Source organism: Populus alba, chromosome 13 (assembly GCF_005239225.2).
Source record: "Populus alba chromosome 13, ASM523922v2, whole genome shotgun sequence".
In the NCBI taxonomy this organism is placed as follows: Eukaryota; Viridiplantae; Streptophyta; class Magnoliopsida; order Malpighiales; family Salicaceae; genus Populus; species Populus alba.
Window position 1 is genome coordinate 1,454,028 of NC_133296.1, and position 18,284 is coordinate 1,472,311.

At 35.4% G+C, this 18,284-nt stretch overlaps 3 protein-coding genes across 5 annotated transcripts; 1 reads left to right on the forward strand and 2 right to left on the reverse strand.

The window, feature by feature from the left end:
* Positions 1-1,467: 1,467 nt before the first annotated feature.
* On the reverse strand, positions 1,468-10,760 carry LOC118060808 (uncharacterized). 3 transcript variants are annotated; one of them, XR_012167691.1, is made up of 12 exons: positions 9,779-10,760; positions 9,358-9,594; positions 8,235-8,468; positions 7,167-7,475; positions 6,998-7,063; positions 6,181-6,678; positions 6,030-6,089; positions 5,370-5,534; positions 4,914-5,130; positions 4,466-4,810; positions 3,572-3,878; positions 1,468-2,026 (listed from the first exon to the last, which is right to left on the reverse strand). XR_012167691.1 is itself a non-coding variant. In XM_035074088.2 (11 exons), the coding sequence occupies exons 1-11, from the start codon at positions 10,601-10,603 to the stop codon at positions 3,766-3,768; spliced, it is 3,069 nt and encodes a 1,022-aa protein (XP_034929979.1). In that variant the 5' UTR covers positions 10,604-10,760; the 3' UTR covers positions 3,404-3,765. The 3 variants fall into 3 exon arrangements, 1 of the variants encoding a protein (XP_034929979.1); XR_012167690.1 differs by lacking the exon at positions 1,468-2,026 and adding an exon at positions 3,143-3,364; XM_035074088.2 differs by lacking the exon at positions 1,468-2,026 and having other exon boundaries at positions 3,404-3,878.
* A 4,098-nt stretch (positions 10,761-14,858) lies between these two features.
* On the reverse strand, positions 14,859-15,973 carry LOC118060840 (uncharacterized GPI-anchored protein At3g06035). Its single transcript, XM_035074128.1, has 2 exons — positions 15,895-15,973; positions 14,859-15,262 (listed from the first exon to the last, which is right to left on the reverse strand). Exons 1-2 carry the CDS (start codon positions 15,971-15,973, stop codon positions 14,859-14,861), a joined length of 483 nt encoding a protein of 160 aa, XP_034930019.1.
* Positions 15,974-17,172: 1,199 nt separating this feature from the next.
* LOC118060841 (NADPH-dependent aldehyde reductase 1, chloroplastic) lies at positions 17,173-18,284 on the forward strand. The gene is made up of 3 exons (XM_035074129.1): positions 17,173-17,295; positions 17,383-17,759; positions 17,837-18,284. The coding sequence occupies exons 1-3, from the start codon at positions 17,173-17,175 to the stop codon at positions 18,282-18,284; spliced, it is 948 nt and encodes a 315-aa protein (XP_034930020.1).

Consider the following 18,284-nt stretch of genomic DNA (forward strand, 5'->3'; position numbering starts at 1 on the left):
TATATATATATATATATATAGAGAGAGAGAGAGAGAGAGAGAGAGAGAGAGCTTTGTTTACTATACATGTTCTTGTTGTTCATAGATCCCAGTTCGATCGGCAGTTCCTCTCCCTCTCTCTTTGTACATGTGTACTGTGTGTCTCTAGTGAATCAAATGGAGCTCTACACGATTACTGTCTGAACAAAACCATGATAAAAAGTGCAACTTTAATTGCAAATGAAGGAAAAAAAAGTTAAAAGATGATAATGATGTTGGCTATACATGATCCATAATAAGGTGGTGGTTTCTTTCTCATGGAACTCGATCATGAGTTGGAGCTTTGTGGTTTAGAGGCAGCTGCTTCTGGGGTGCAGCAAAGAATTAATGTCAAGTAGCATCATGCTGCATGTTTCCCTGAATCAATGAAAACTCTTTGAAATTAAATTGACAGCACAGATGCCAGTTTTCCTCCAAGCAATTAATGTCCTCTCATATAGTAGTAAATAAACACCTTCTGATCTTGGTTAATTAGATACTGGGCTCCAAAGTTTACCACCTTTCTCCCATATCCTTCAAAAGTAATTAATCATACGTACACTACACGCACATATTTTCTACCCTATAATACTGATAAATCGAGGCTATATGCTCAAGTGTGTAGAGACAGCAAAGAGATGAATGTTGCCTGAAGTAATATACGGCTTCACAGCTAGCATATGCTTTTGTTTCCTGTATATCGATTTAATTTCTTAAAGGTTTTTTGTCTACATGTGGAGTACTGATTGATCTCTTGCATCTCCAGCAGTAACCATAAAATATTTACCCACCTGCATGACATAAAATATCTAAGAGAACGCGTTTGGAACGTGGTTATTTGTGTTTTTTAAAAAGTTAATAATTTTTTTTATTAAAAAAATAATTTTTTTATGTTTTAAATTATTTTGATGTGCTGATTTTAAAAAATAAAAAAAATATATTATTTTAATATATTTCAATAGTTTGAAAAACTTTTGAAAAACAACCATAACAACACTCTCAAACAAGCCCTCTTTTAACTTATTGAGCCAAAAAAATGAGTGCGTGGTGACAAAAATGATATAGAAACATTGGAAAAATAAAAACAAATGTTTGAAAATTAAAGGATTATTTTTTATACTGTTTAAGTTTATGGCTCTAATTATAAATATGTAAAAAATAATTTTAATAATTCATGTTTATATATAAAAGAAAAAAAATCTTATTAATATTCATGCATTAATTCTTTTTTATTTGAAAAATAATAAAAACTTACAAAAAAAAAATCATGAAGAATGTGTTTCCTAAACTCGTAGGAATTTGAAAGACTAGAATAAATCGAGAAATATTGCATTAATTTGAATAGAAAGCTTTAGTTCTTCCTTTTCTAACTTCAATTATTTTTTTTAAAATAAAATATTACTCTGTTTTTAAATAACTTCGAGTGCAAGCCACTCTAGTAGCTCAAAATGTCCCATTTTTATTTAGATGGCCAAGTATTTGATGATCAATTCAAGCCTTTGAGGGTCGATATTGAACGAATAAGTTCTTGATTCCATGTAAAATTTCGCATTTGGTAGACCATATTATGAATTTAAAAGAAAACTGAAAAATATTCCATAGAAAAAAAAAAAAAAAAAAAGGGGGGAGGTGGAATTCCTTCAATGCAACAGCTCCAATGCCGACCTCTGCCATTAAACACCTGATCTTCATGTCAGTTTTCCATTTTCTTTGATAGTAACTATGATACTTCAGAGCAGGAGATATAAATGAATGGCTTCAAGTCGCCTGCCATTAACAATGCCCTGTTGCATTCCTTACTTGACGACATGCCAACCATCTTCTCTTACAGTTAGAAGCATCCTAGAAGGAGCCGACAACACACCTTTTCTGTCTTTAAATTCTTCAACAGTCGACAAGCCAATCGTGTTCTTTCACACTAATTTCTGAATGCCGACACGCTATATACATGACCTTTTCTGTCTTTAAAAGTGTAGTCACATCTGGCGTGGCTTCCCATGCCGGCAACCTAGTTGGTAAACCCGGTATTACTCGATGGATTAGCATGGAAAACCTAGAATTCAGAGCTCGAATGAAACAAGATATTAACTCCATAAAACCTAGTTAATGTGACTGACCATGGTTTAAATCCATATTAATCTGATGATTCATGAGAGTTGATTCTATAATCTAGCAACTCATATCTTAAATCAGGTGGAATTTGACAATCATGTTGAGGACCACTAGTGTATGAGGATGGCGATGGCGCTTGTGGATTCCACCGTATGGATGGAGACCCATGACTCTGATTTGAAAAGTTGACATTTCTCTAAAAGGGAGAGGAGGAGAGTATGATCCATTTAGGCACAAAACAAAATATGAAAATGCAAAAGCATAGATACAAATTGAAACACAGTCATGTCTGCAAGTATATGTGAAAACATCACTTGCATGAGCCCTATCAACGTGATTGTGGACCCTTGGATTGCGCTTGATTGAGGGGAATCAGGGATTCTTAATTATTAGTAAAACAAGCACTATGCTACACACGTAGTCAAATGTAATTATCTCCCATCCTTGACTCCTACAACACAATAATGATGCTGCAGACTACTTTCCAACTAATAATTAAAATCTTGATTGAGAAATAAATCTACTCGTCGCGGACCATTACCTTTTGACGTTACATCTAAACAGGCCCTCTAGGTTTGAATTTAATCAATCTATAAAATAGATCCCTATGCGCTCATTTTCTATGCATGGAAACTTGCCGACCAAGATTATTTTCAACGTGCTTGTAGCCACAAGAAGGTGAATTTCCCTTGAATGCACCAGTTTGGATGTAGAGAGCCGACCTAAGATTCCAACCGAGAGCAAAGAAGTTGATCGGTGCTTATGTTTCTCAATCCTAGGTTCAACACTATGCTCCTGCCAAAAATGAAAAAGCATATACCTATCTCCAAATTATGCTAGAAATTGTAAAGATAATGGAGGCTAGTTGACTTCCAAGTCGTCCTACCCTCTTTTATGAGGAGGAGGCCCTCCGCTGGCAAAATATGCATGCCTTCTTTATATAAATAAGTTGAAAGTCCCAGATAATATTGCATCAGCAAATAACTAGTAGAGCAGCCGGAGCAATAGCAATTCTTTATCAGAGTGGTTAAGTTCATATTTCTAATCTTCATTCTAGCATGCTGAAAAGGTCCTGTATGCAGGCACCTTCTGGAAAATGTCACAAACATGTTCGAGCAAGAAAATCTGTTTTTTTTTATATACAATAAAATTGATGCACTTTATTAATTGACCAAAAAATGTCTGTGGTCACTTGAAAGAATGTAGCGCTTGACAACAAGCACTATGACTGAACCTGTAATACAACATTAAAAGGTAGAATGGGAGGCGGATCTAGAGAAACAAATTATTATGTACGTATACATGCCAAAATCCTATTTCAAGGTATATGGGTGTTGTATGATCCACCCATTTCACAACTAAATAACACACCAAAACAACTATTGCTTAGCTAGAGCCTTGATGTAAAGAATGGCAACCAATAAAGATGTTGGCTTGGTACCTGAATATCAGATCGAGTTTCAAGGAGGCACCAGTTAGATCTTTTCTTCCCCGAGTAGTATCCTTGTGACAGTGCAACTGTGGCTTATGCCCTAGAAGCCTCATCATGAACAAAACAATTGGACTCAATTAGACAACAACATTCCCGGCCAAAAAGCTGCTAGTGAACATTTTCAACTCATCCTTCCAACCTCATCATCCAACATGTATGTGTGGCAAATTTGGAGGGTTGCAGCTTACTAAGTTTGCCCACAAATTAGCAAGCGTGAGAAAGTAGTGCTCCCCATTCCACACCACTGTTTTCATCCCTGTTCAAGGAAGTCGAGATGGTTAAAATATTAATTTGTTCAACCTAGTTTATAAGCTCTATGAATGCATGTCAGCATCATCTTATAGTGCCATGCCAAAAAGGTTTCCAACAGAGGCCAAGAAAATAACAAAAAAGCTAGCAAACTACTAGTCTCTCAGTTCCAAAATAAGTGGCTACTACAAAAAATGATAAAAATTATAATTTATTTTTTAAATAATAAAAAATTAAAATTTCCATTCTAACTCACAAAATCAGAAAATCTATGATTTGTAATGAAAAAAAATAAATATTTTTGGTTTAAAAAATAAATTACAACTTTTATTCTTTCCACAATGGTCACTTATGTTGGACTGAGAATGTGTTTTGCAAATTAGCACACTTCAATTTTCTCAATTTATAGAGATAGTGAAAGGCGACAATTTCTAAGAACTCAAAATTACAGTCTGTTGATATGAGTATATGGACACTCAAAAAACGCAAGCTAGTATCTTTGCCACTTCACATGTCATGATTGATATGAGGAAACTGATTCTTTAAGTGGTCTAGCCTCATCCAAAAACTATATAAAATCAATACTCTGCATACCTGGCACTATTTCTGCAGTTAAAACTGACAGTTGACAGATAGGACCTTGTCCACAGAAAACATGGTTATATAGCGTACGAGTATCAAGATCGTGAATATACTTAATCGATTCAATTAATGTAGTGAGACCTCCATTATAATAAAGACCAGCGGGATCAGAAATGCTTTGCAGAGCTTCTTCAAGTCCAGAACTTGACCATATGGTGAAACACTCACTTAGAAGAGTGAGCAAGCCCATGGGATTTGTAGAGCTCACTAATAACCATGGCTTATAAAGTCTGGCCGAGGACCCAATAACTTCAACAACTCTATATATTTCTCCAAGGGCAACAATATAGTTCTTGCCTGCAACACCTCAAACAGTATGATGTTAAAATATCAAACACATATACAAGGCATCCGTAACCATTACCAGATCTCCTGTTACACATCAATGATAAAGGGGTACCTTGAGGTTTAGATAATATTTGATCATGGACATCTTTTTGTAATGACTGCGTCCAAATTAAGGCACCATGTTTCAGCTCTCGAGCACAAAAAGACAGGATTTCAGACCAAGTGGAAACATAACTAGATTGCTCCTTCCTTGATACCAACGTCAAAATCTTTATTGTTGATGCCACATGTTTGAGGAGTTCCATGGTCAATCCCAAATCATTCTCAACCTGTCAACATATGATATAAAATATCATTAGCATGAAACCAGAACCAGTATAAAGAAAATCCAGCATTAAAGGGATCAAAACGAAAATAACATTCCCAAAATGTTCTGCTGAGTTTTAAATATACACAACTTTGCATAGATGAAGCATTAGCCAACTTATAGTGTAGATGCCACAAGAGAGATGCCAGATTCTCCAGTCCAATGGTTCTTTAATAATAAATTAAGGCAAAAAAGACTTACTAATGACAATTTACTTGTTAACTGATATTCTGATTCAAACATCTGGAACTTTGGTTCTTGCAAAACCTCAACAAATGCATTGAGGCACAATTTTCTTGGGGAGTGATTCCCTGTGTCAACTTCACCAGAAAACAAACCATCTTGCTGCAGTTCATCATGAAGATTCTAGAAGAGCAGATAACAAAACCATATTATGAAATTGTAAGCCCAAATATATTTCTTGTACTATATGCATAAATCATTACATATCAAGGAAAAAAAAACTGAAATCTGAAAGAAAGGGGAAACAAAATTAATGCTTAATTTCCACAGTTAAATTCATACTGAGGCAGCACAGAAAGAAACATAATTGTAACAGATGCGAGTTAGAGAGAGAATGAATACCGAAAAAAAAAAAAAAACCAGCAAAGAAAGTAAGCGAAAGACAAAAAACTTATGCAAGTATCTCCAGAAACTTCCCAGATACAGATTTATCACCACTTCTGAGAGTAAATGAAAATATCTTCTAAGAAATAAGAGACAAACAAGCAATCAGATTATAATGCCTTTTCAATTAGTTCATTGATCTTTTCGGTACAATGTCTTTGAAACAGGAAACAAACCAGGGAAGAGATTGTGCAAGAACAACGAGGACACAAGTGAACAAACAGAGCTACCAACCTGTATTTCCTTTACAAGGGCTTTCACTTCCGCATCTTCACTAGCAGCACTTTGAGCTTTCTAACAAAAAGCATATTTCAAAATTCAATGCCATTAACAACTTAACCTTTGAGAGAAGGGAGGTGAGTAACTTAACAAGGCTACTACTAACCTTTAGATTATCAAGATGACACAGGGCAAGAAAGTATAATTCTTCCTTCAATTTGCCAAAAAAATCAACATAATCATTTAGCTCTATTTGGGTGGAATATTTTGTATTAGGCTCTCTAAGACCAATAAAAGAGGCCTGATCTTCAGCTCTGATCCCTGAAGAGGCATCTTTAAATTCCCAGGAATCGTCATCAAAATCATCACTATCGCCTGCTAAATTAGACTCTGTTACAACATTGGCAGGGCTCAATCCACTTCCACTGGGATTTTGACCATGATTAACAGCAGTATCATGCTCAGCTTGACTGTATAAACTTGATATAAGATCGTTGATAGAAATGTTTAAATGAGGACTCTTAACGCCATCTATTGGCTTTGAACTGGACAGCTGAGGTGAAATGTCTTGATAACTCACAGGATCATTGGAATCCTGTTCTTCGTCACCAAAAATGGACAAGGGCAGGGCTCCTTTATGACTGATTGACCTGGCCATGTTTCCCTGATCAAGAAGAAGGAAAGATCATTATATAACAGAACAATATTTGCTCATGAATGCATATGCTATTAGCAAACTTCACTCTGTCAAAGTTTCAAACATAAATCAAACTTAATCAATTTAGCAAAGATGGCAAATAAGAAAGGCTATAAGTCTCCGCAAAGGCATCTTATATCTACTAAAAACAAAAAACGAAAATAGATGTCCTGGGATGCACCAGTTATATTTTTTTATGCTATATGACTAGACGCAAACCACCATTAATATAATTAACTGCATACAGTTTTATTAAAAACACGAAGCATTTGAAGTGAGGAAGCACCTTAATTTCACCATCAAATGGAAATGCTTCCACAGCAGCAGAAACTTCAACAACCTTTGGCTCTTCCTATAGCCAAAAAGGAAAAACAAGGTTTCATTAATTCATGTTATTCAAGAAATTTAAATACAGTTGAATCATAAAAATATAATAAAATAAATAAAATTATCACCTTTTCCTTTGATCTAGTTTCCGAAAATGCATCTTTAAATTCCCAAGACTCCTCATCAGAATCAACACCATCATCTGGGGAGGAATGCGAGACTTTTTTGGTATCGTTCTGCTCATTTTTAGTGTGTGTATGGAACATTTTAGTGTCTTGTGCCAAAGAGGTGCTGAAATCAAACCCAAAGTCCCGTCCAGTAGATTTTTTGGAGGTCTGTTGTGATGCACCAAATAAGTCACCAGTACCAATCACTCCACTGCCAAACCCAAGTGCATGTGTGGTTCCCCCAGGATTTTCCACCTTTCTCTCATCACCCTTAACACTAAAAAAAGTCAGACTTGATGAATAAAATGAAATCACTGAAGATATGCACAAATCCTTGTTTAATGGCCCTTGTCAGAATTTTAGCCAATGGCATTAGGTGTACAAAAGTTTAGCCATCTCAAGGGCACATAATAAATGCAAAATTAAGCAGCACTTATGCAAGAATGACCAAAAAGAAAAGAAAGGAAGAAACTATAACCAAACTTAAATAAAGATTTTCGTGATGCAACCACAATTTTGTGTTTCTGTGTGTTCTCATGAATCAAGTATCTACCAGCATGTCCTGATTTATTAATGATTTTCAATCTTATTAACTCAGAGGACCCTAATCCCTACCATGATATGCAAAACAAAAAAAGCACTATTTGTTCATGTTATTTTTAGACCCTGTTTGGTATTATGGTAACGGTTGTTTTTCAAAGTGTTTTTTGCTTAAAAATGCATCGAAATAATGTTTTTCTATTTTTTAAAATTAATTTTTGATACCAGCACATCAAAATAATCTAAAAACACTAAAAAACAAATTATTTGAAGCAAAGAAAAAAATAAAAATAAAATTCAATTTTTTTCATTTGAAACTAAAAATTAAACAGGCTCTAAGCTGAGAAGAGAAACGTCAATCACAGATGCTTCATTGTTATTTAGGACTGACAGAACCAAACAAGACAGTTTAAATTTTAATTTTATTAAACCGAATGGAAAGCTAACTAAAATTAAAATACATCTAGTAAATCATAAGACTTGTGCTACCTTATTATTCTTGTCACCAGTCCCAGATTCTGATTCTGCTGCCTTGAATTCCCACTCATCATTGCCATCAAAATCCTCATTTTCATCAGATGAATTCAGATTCATCTGTTTTCTATCTGAATTCACTTCATTTAAGTTTGAATTCTTGAGTCCATCCAAACTCAAAGAATTCCAGGTTGAATTGGATCCATCAAAACTCAATATTGGCTTGATTTCAGCTTTCATCTGCTCACCCTGAACATATTGCAAATGATATTGTTAAACCACATGCAGAATAGAAAACAATAACTTCCGAACAGCTCAGTTGCCAACAGCCGTTATATCACTCTATGCCAACATAGTAGACAAATATACATACTCAATTGCCAAACAATCAAGTAAATATCAGAGGGCTGATGTTCGTCTATTTCCTCAGTTCTCTCAGCATGCAATGCAAAGGGACACACAAGAAACCTCAAAGGTCAATGAAATCTTGAGAACCACAGATTTACCTCAGAAGTACCATGTCAAAATGCAATTCAGATTCTACCCCAATATCGAGCCTCCATTCACAAACATCACTAGACTCCACAGTTTCATTGACTGTGTATTAAATTGTTCCCTGTCTGAATTAACTCCACTTAAATTTGAACTCAACTTGTCTGGGACCAACACACTGAAACTAGGTGGCACATATTCCAACTCAAACCAGACGTGATAAAATTCAATTATAACACATTTTTAATCTTAATCTAGACAACTATCATTGTTCTCATCAAATCAACAGCAAACATCATCTAAATTCTCACTTTCAATTTCATTGAGGAATTTAAATGGCATTGAAGGTGGAAAAAGTTGACCATCACCTTTCATTTTTGACTAAATTTGCCTGACACGGACACTTATCTTAGATGAGGAGATATCCTAATTGTTTGGAGACAATCTACATCTAAAATTCTATATCTTGTCAGAGAATATCTTATTGGTGCACATGTCTTCATTGTTCCTTAAAACAAAATTCACTCTCTTTTTTTTTTTTTTGGAAACATGAGAGCAAAGTAGATATTGAAAAGAGGCAAATACCGTGTCCTCAAAAGAGAGGAAGCTATTACAGTCTACGATCAATAATAAAAGTTAACATTACCTTCTCTTTCTCATCTTCAGCCTGCATTCTGGAACCTGTTTCTTTGAACTCCCAGCCATCACTGTTACCAGGTGCTGTATTTCCATCAACCGTACCCGTATTCAACCAATCCCAACTTGAGTCATCTCTATTGGCATGCGAGGTCCATCCGTTCAAATCCAAGCTTAAGGGATTCCATCTTGAATTTAATCCATCAACATTAGACACCAACCCATTCTCAGCCTTCATTTCACTAGCCTGATTCAATAAATCTTTATTAAAAAACATCACTAAAACAAATCCCACATTCAAATCCTCATATAACAAACAATAAACAGATACACTTTCCAAATCTAAAATGTATTACAAATATGTAGATGAACCATACAAACTTAACTGCCTAACTCAATTAAAACAAACAGATAAAAAATCGAAACTTTACCTTAGAAATATCAACCTCCGCATCAGTTTTAGAGTCTGCACCTTTAAATTCCCACCCATCATCATCATCATCATCACCGCCACCGTCACCACCATTAACATCGAATGGCTCATTACCATTAACCAATCCCAAATCCACTCCATTTCCACTGAAATTCTTATCTTTTTGAACCAAATTCAACTCGGTTTTATTTGAATTCAACCCGTTTTCCTTCAAATTCAAATCCAGCCCCTTGGAATTCATTTCATTCTTATTGACACCATTGACATTCAATCCATTACCATTCAAATTTTCCCAATTCATATCCGAGCCATTAAAACCGGATCCGAACCCATTATTCCTCTCCTTCTCTTTATACAAATTAGCTATCAAATCAACCACATTAACACCTCCTGACCCCTCTTTATTTTTCGAAAAATGAACCCTTTCTTTTTTTGGAGGCTCGCCCGCATCTGATCCTTCCTCCTCCTCCTCAATTTCTCCAAATAACGAAAGAGGCAAAGCTCCATTTGGCTTCTTCCACTGAGCCGAATTATTAACTCGACTCGGTGCCGATCCAGGCTGAGTCAGTTTCTCGGCCGAATTTTGATTTTTGGTCGAGAATTCAAAATGGATAGTTGAGATTTTGGGCAGTGATAAGGTGTGGCTGAATCCACTGGAATTACTGCTGACAAAATTGAAATCTCCCCAATCATCATCAGCATCAGCATCATTGGTACTGGTGAAATCTGAGCCGTTGATCATGGTGGAATTGGAATTAACAGCGTGATTAGACGGAGCGAAATTCAAGTCGCTAAAGAATTCTTCTTTCTTCTCCATCGTCATTGTTCACTGCCATTGCTGTTCCCTCGCGAGCTTCCTCGTATTCTTCAGAGGGCGTTTTATTTTTTTCAGTGCGCAGGTTAAGGGTGTGTGCACATGCGGTTTAATTTAGATTTTTAGAGAGAGAGTATAAATTGGGATCTGAACCTGCTGATTGGACCCAACTAGCGGGGTCTTAAATGGGTTGTGCTATGATTTTTTTTCTCTCCTGATTTTAACAATTAGGATTGCCTATATCATTTACCTGCGGTACGGTGGATTTTATTTTATTTTTTATGAAAAAAATTAAGTATTGTTAATATATTTTTTTAATATTTTTTTTAATTATAGAAGAGTTAATATGATATAATTTAATTAGCTGTTTAAATATATACAAAAAAAATATTAAAAATATAATTTGATAAAAAAAACTTTTAAGATATTTTTTAAATTATTTAAATAAAAATATATTTAATTAACTCGAGTCAACTTGAAATTAATATATTAAATTCGTGATTTTGATAATAAAATTATAATAACTTAACAAAAAAATAAATTTTTAATAAATTATAAAACTCAATTTTAATTAATTTGTGATTCTAATTATAAAATTAAAATAAAAAAAATTAATATTAAATGATAAAATTGATATTTCACGAGCAGAAAATAATAAATTTTCATTCTTATTTAGGTTTTTTTAATTGAATAATGCTTTTTATGAAGAGGAAAAAGTAAATTTCCCTTGATTTTTTTTTAATTTAACCTAAATCCTTATACAAATGAAAAATATATATATATATATATATAAAATGCATAATGAAAACAAAATCCTATTTATTTCACATAGTTTTAGTCTAATTCTTATTTTTTTTTAATGTTAGATTTTGCATTGCATTCCATAATTTATAAAGCAAAATATGCTTTTTTGTTGTTGTTTCTAATAGTAGTGTTTGATTACAATTTTAAAATATAAATATAAATATAAATATTAGATATGGAGAGGACATGTTACATGCATGTTTCTTATATTTTAAAAATATTGGCTTGCAAGATGTTCAGTAAATTCAGGGACTAATCGTGATGCGTGTAAGCTAACCCGGACACCTCGAGTTATAAGAAAAAAAATACATAAATTTAAAAAATATTATACATACAAATTTATTTTATGTTTTTATCTTTATTTTTTTTAACTAAATATATTTTTTTTGTCCCTTATATATTTTTCTATTCTATCCTTGAACATTATCCAAACAAAATATACTGTGAAGGCAAGCAATGCCCCCAGGAGCACTCATGTCATGTCATGTTCTTCGAGATACCATCTCATCTAGGATCAAGTTCTTCACCATTAACCTCTAGCTCATGGACTTCATGGACCTGCCTCGTTCATCACTCATTAATAATCGAAGGCAACAGCATTTGACTGTACAAAATCATGAAGAAAACTAGTTTTTTTATTTAAATTCAGTATTTGAAATAGTTTTTAGCTTTTCAAATTTATAATTTATAATGAGTTTAGAAAATATATTTTAGAGTTCTTCGTGCATTTTATTACACAACTGTGGAAGATATCTAGAGGAAGAGACAAATCCAAAACAACATTGTTAAAGGGACAGACATCCTGGGATCCTAGAAAGAAGCTATAAAACTAGATAAAAGAGCAATATCCCTAGCAACAAAGACGCCAGGCAATGGGCAAAACCGACCTCTGAAACCAAACTGTGTTTTGCTCCTCCTGCTGAAGTCCAGCTTGTGGTGTTTTCGACAAAAACAACCACCATCCAATTCTCATTAGCACCAACTCCTGCTCCACCATAACTTGACTCGTTTACGTACCTCTCATACTGACTGCGACTATAATTTTGAAAATTTACAAGTGTCTGCTCATCATTTTCCGGGTAAGCAAATAGGCAAAACGGCAACATCTGAGGTGTGGCTACTACTGCCATGGCAGTGTTTTAATCGTGTAGGGTAGTCGTCTAGTTGAACCACCTCAGATGGATCATCATCAGCAGTACAAGGATTCCGTACAATTTATCTAGCAAGGCAGGATGCCTTCTTATTCTTGGCCAGGGCCGGGAGGCCTAAAAGTGATGTCCTGTAAGCATTGATGCTTTCCAGAAGGTTGTCTTCTTCACCCGCAAGTTGAAGGATATATATATCAGCCTGTGGAGTTAACATTGTCCCCTCAGTACTTCATCAAACTTGTTAACAACAGGAAAAGAGAAAGATTCCAGCCCAACAACACAGTGATTTTGGTCAATTTATGACAAAAAAAACATCAACAGAGATAGAGAGAGACAAACGGTACCACCCACAACGCATTACTGATGCAGAAGAAAGCAAGAGGAAAGAATATTTTAACTTCGAGAGAGGCCATAGCTTGCAACAATGCCAAGAGGACACCCTTGTGAATCCAAGAACATAAAATGATTCACTAGAAGAAGAAATAAAGCAAAAATGGTAGTGAACTTTGTACTGTGTAAGCTTCTTTAGAACCGAATATGTAGTTCTTTTCTTGCCTAGCAAGTTTATAGATACATGTGCCTTGACTGTTAAGGGAGGTGCCTCTTTCTTACTACATACCTGACAAACTTGAACTGTAGTCATCAAGATTAGACAACAGTCCATTTGTCTGTGTCGATAAACTTTCAACAAAAAACAGCATAACTACTGGTTCTTGGTTTTGTACTTTGCACCCTTCAATTCAACTCCCACTCCATCGCTATCTTCTTCTATATTGCCATCATTCAAAACACATGTTTCCCACCAACTTTGATATTTTAGTATTGCTGCTTAAAACCAACATGCACAATATATATATATATATATATATATATATATATATATGTATATGTATATGTATGTATGTATGTATGGTCCTCAATTGTTCTTGTACGGGAACCATAATTAATGGCTAGAAGCACTCGTGTCTTCAAGATACCACATAGAGCTTACACAAGTATAGTGAAAGATACAACTAGGATTTCTTAAGCTCTAAGGTTACAATCCTGTAGAAAAAATCTATTTGACCTATTATGAAATTCAATAATGATTAAACTCTGATAATCTGCTTTGAAAATAAATAAAAATCCGGAATAACAACTTTTGAGCCTAAATTAATATGATTGCTGTTCATATTCAAGCAAGGGAGTGATGTAAAGACAATAGATAAAAAATTTCAAGCCCGGCAACACTTGAATGGAAGGCTGTTACCAGATTCTATAGTACTTAAATATTTATTATTTTCTTGTTTACTTGTTCATACATATATTTTCCTTGAATGTGAAGGCTGTTACCAGATTCTCTTTAGTGTCTTTGTTGCACAACAAAGCTGGAGACACCAAACTATTCAGGACAAAAGCATTTGGTCTGGCTTCTATCAGGTGAAATTGTCTGTGCAGAAACAAAAGGTCCTGCTTATAAGAATTTCCTGCTATGCATTTCTGATTTCTTTCAGCAATTAAAAAACGAGAGAAATTTTAAGCTCAAAGATTTCTTCTGGTTCTCCTTTTTCTTCAATATCCTTTTCTTCTCCTCCTGCATCCATCAAAGCAAATGATACGATTTGATACAGAGATGACGCCTTGCGTAACCCTCTTCAGTTGAAATATACTATCAGTATTAATTCTATCTTTTTAAGAGGCACTGTTCAAAGGAAACGGTTGTTACGAGGAATACAGAGTTGATACTTGTTATAAAAATCTCTGCACGTAAGACCACTATATAAAGAACACAATCCACTTTGCATTACAATAGCTACCTAATATTTTTTTTGCAATATTAAAAATCAATTTTTTGATAAATAGATATTCAACCCGGTTTGTTTACAACACCTGCATCTTAATGGTAAAAAAAATAAAAATAAAGCTAGGAAATCAAACTAGTTAGATGTATAAATGAAGTTTTGGAATGTATGATTCAGCCATGTATTACTCCGAAAATTAAATTTGCAACTCTCAAAATTTAGAAATTTAATTAGCAATGTTAGCCATGTATTAGAAGTTCACTGAAGAGGTTAAACATAGTCCAAATCATTCACATATCAGTACATTTCACAAGAAAATTTTGATCAAGGAACACCAGATTGACGGAGGAACAACCTTGGATGACCTTCTAAATGTCTGTTACAACATCAGAATGTTAGGAGGATAAGAACTAAGCCTGTTAAATTTCTTGATCTACAACAACACAACACATACAATGCCAACTAAGGAAACAACACAAGAGTGCCGGCCATAGTTATCGCCTAATTTTAATACACTAGATAAACAAGAACTCATAGCAACAAGGTCACCAAGCAATGGCCAAAACCAACCTTGGAAACCAAACTAATAGCCCCAGCAAAGTCCCCTCCCGGGGTGCTTGTGGTTAAGACCACCACCATCCAATCATCCTCGTGACCTAGTCCTGCCCCAGTGAACCTTGAATCATTGATGTATTTTGAATACGTGGTTCGTGTATAATTTGTTAGCAATAAAGTTGGGACCAAATGGGGTCCGCAAGCAGGCAATACAACACCTTCAGTAGTGTGATTAACATCAATGCCACTCTCTGATAGTAGGTCAGGGTAGCTTTCTATTTGGACAGGGCTTGCTGCACTTGCTGCGGTACAAGGTTGGTCCTCTAGCTTGTCAGCAATTTTATCAGCGAGGAAACCTGCATTCTTGTTCTTGGCCAGGGCTGGCAAGGTTTAAGAGAGCCTGTAGCTGTTCAGACCTTGAAGAAGATCGTCTTCCTCATCTGCAAATTATGCAAGAAATTTTAGAATTCGTGAACTTCCATTGTTAATCTTAGACACTTGTGCAATAAAAAATACTAGATTCCTCGCCAAGTAAATTTGCTGCTTCGTTTTTTAACATTTTTTTTTCTTGAGTCTTTGTTCTTACCAACTCCCCAAGGTATCTTTGTTTTTGTTATAAGAGCTTAAAATTCAAATCACTTCATTCCCTTCACAATTGCAGCAATTTTTAACTTCTATGTACATATATGCACATTACAAATAAAAATTTTATTCAGTCATCATAACTACCACAGAATGATGTATTTACCCTGAATATTTGTGAACTGCCTCTCAGAAGGCATGGTCAATAGACATAATTAACCAACCCCTCTCCTCCATATGCTACTCAAGTCTTCCAATTCGTTTGAACAACTCCGCTTCTTCTTTTTTTGAGAATTATGCTTTAGAGTTCAAATTTGATTATGCAGCATGCAGAAAAGAAATACAATGCTTGAAGGCTGAGACACGCAACATTTTCAAACAAATAACTAACTAGAAAGCCATAAACAGAGAGAGAGATGAGAGAGAGTACCACAGCGCACTGGTGATGAAAGCAAGAAAATGGCTTGAAGAAGCACAAAAGCGAAAAGGCCACTTTTAGGAGAATCCATAATTATTAAATACTAAAAACAACAATGGCAATAACTTGGTAGAGCAAATATAGGACACCAAGACACCCTTATGGGAAGATTTTAGTAGAAAAGAAGAGAGTACTTGTCATGCTGATGAATACTTTCTCTTGATCCCTTGGTATATATGGTCAGTTTTCATGGATTTGACCTTGAATGTAGGGGGTGCTTCCAAGTGCCCCGTTAGGTGTTGGTTACTTGGTTGATTTGTGGGTGCCAAATTGACAGGTATTATCCAATTGGATTTGCACGTGGCAGTCATGCAAGTTCTTTTTGTCGACTTGTCTTTAATTCGGGGCTGGATGAAAGCATTTTTTTTTTTTATCAGTTTGTATAGTTTAAGTATAATTTTATGTTTGAATCATATTTGCATGTCTGAATTTTTCTTCTGTTCAATATAATTAATTAAATTTTATGTCTGACTCAGAACAAATGTAGTGCATCACTTCTGAATGATAGAGCATGATTTCAGTAACATGATTCTTTTCAGTAACATGATTCTATTGATGAAAACCATATCTAATATGATCATATCAGATAATGATTTTCAACAAAGTCTTAAAGATGAGTACGATTAAATCTGCCATAATCACAACATTATTAGCATATTCACACATATAATCATCATTCCAGCTTGATTATTGTCCTAATATGTGTGTGTGTGTGTGTGTGTGTGTGATGTTGACAAAAATACCCAGCCTTGTTTAGCAGTCTAGTCAGAAAAATTCACAGCTAGTACTAGTACATCTATGGCATGCCTACTAGAAACTATAATGCTGACCAGATGACTCCAGTTTTAAGCCATGGATAATCTTCAAGATTAGGCTAGAAAGTAGAAACTAGGAACTCCTCCATATCCCCATGTCAACAGAACTGACGTTTCCCCTGGACCTGCCTCAGAAGACACGTCGAGTCCCATTTCCAGCCACGTATATCTCTACGTGTCATCACAAGAACACAGTTTATACGCACGAATTTCAGCAATTTGTAACACCTCAGTAGGGTCACGTCCATTGTAGCTTACTATAAATATGTTGTCTCGGTTGTTTCCAACACCAAAGGTTTTCGCTGGAGTTTCTTGGTTTTATAGTCCAATCAAAACCCAGTTGAGTAGTTATCGGATAAGTCAGTTTCCGGCTATATCTCAGGTGATTCATAGACCTAATAGAGTGTTTGTGGGAATGGCTTCAGGTGGACAAATGTTTCCTCCACAAAAGCAGAATAGCCAGCCTGGTAAAGAGCATGTTATGGACCCAACTCCACAGTACACCAACCCTGATTATAAGCCCTCTAATAAGCTCCAGGTGATATAGCTAGTTTCATGAGATATATTTACATTATGGTTTGCCATCATTTATCTGCATGTTGCTGATTTTTTGACGGATTTGCAGGGAAAGGTGGCAGTGGTGACTGGTGGAGATTCTGGGATAGGAAGAGCTGTGTGCCATAGTTTCGTGATTGAAGGGGCAACCGTGGCCTTCACATATGTGAAGGCTCAAGAGGATAAGGACGCTGATGATACTCTTCAGATGCTAAAGAAGCATAAGACTGCTGATGCTAAGGATCCTATTGCAATACCTGTGGATTTGGGGTTTGATGAGAATTGCAAGAGAGTGGTTGATGAGGTGGTGAATGCGTATGGTCGGATTGATATTTTGGTTAACAATGCAGCTGAGCAGTATGAGTGTAGCTCTGTGGAGGAGATTGATGAGCAGAGGCTTGAAAGGGTGTTTAGGACTAATATCTTCTCCTACTTCTTCATGACCAGGTATTGTAAGGCAATTTCTTTTTTCTTTCATAAGTTTTTGTTCTTTTGATGGAAATATTGGCAATGGTAATTCGTAGGCATGCCTTGAAGCACATGAAAGAAGGCAGCTCCATAATCAACACAACATCAGTTAATGCATATAAGGGAAACTCCAAGTTGCTTGACTACACATCAACCAAAGGTGCAATTGTGGCTTTCATTAGAGGACTAGCACTCCAGCTAGTTAGCAGAGGCATAAGGGTCAATGGCGTCGCTCCTGGACCCATTTGGACTCCATTGATACCGGCATCATTCAAAGAGGAGGAGGTTGCTAATTTTGGAAAACAAGTGCCTATGCAAAGAGCTGGCCAGCCAGCTGAGGTTGCCCCTAGCTATGTGTTCCTCGCTTGTAACCACTGCTCTTCTTACATTACTGGCCAAGTCCTTCACCCTAATGGTAAGTTTGTTCTTCATGCTTACACAGCAGTTGCAATTGTAACTGATGGTTGGTTGGTTGTTGCAGGTGGTGTAATCGTGAATGGTTGA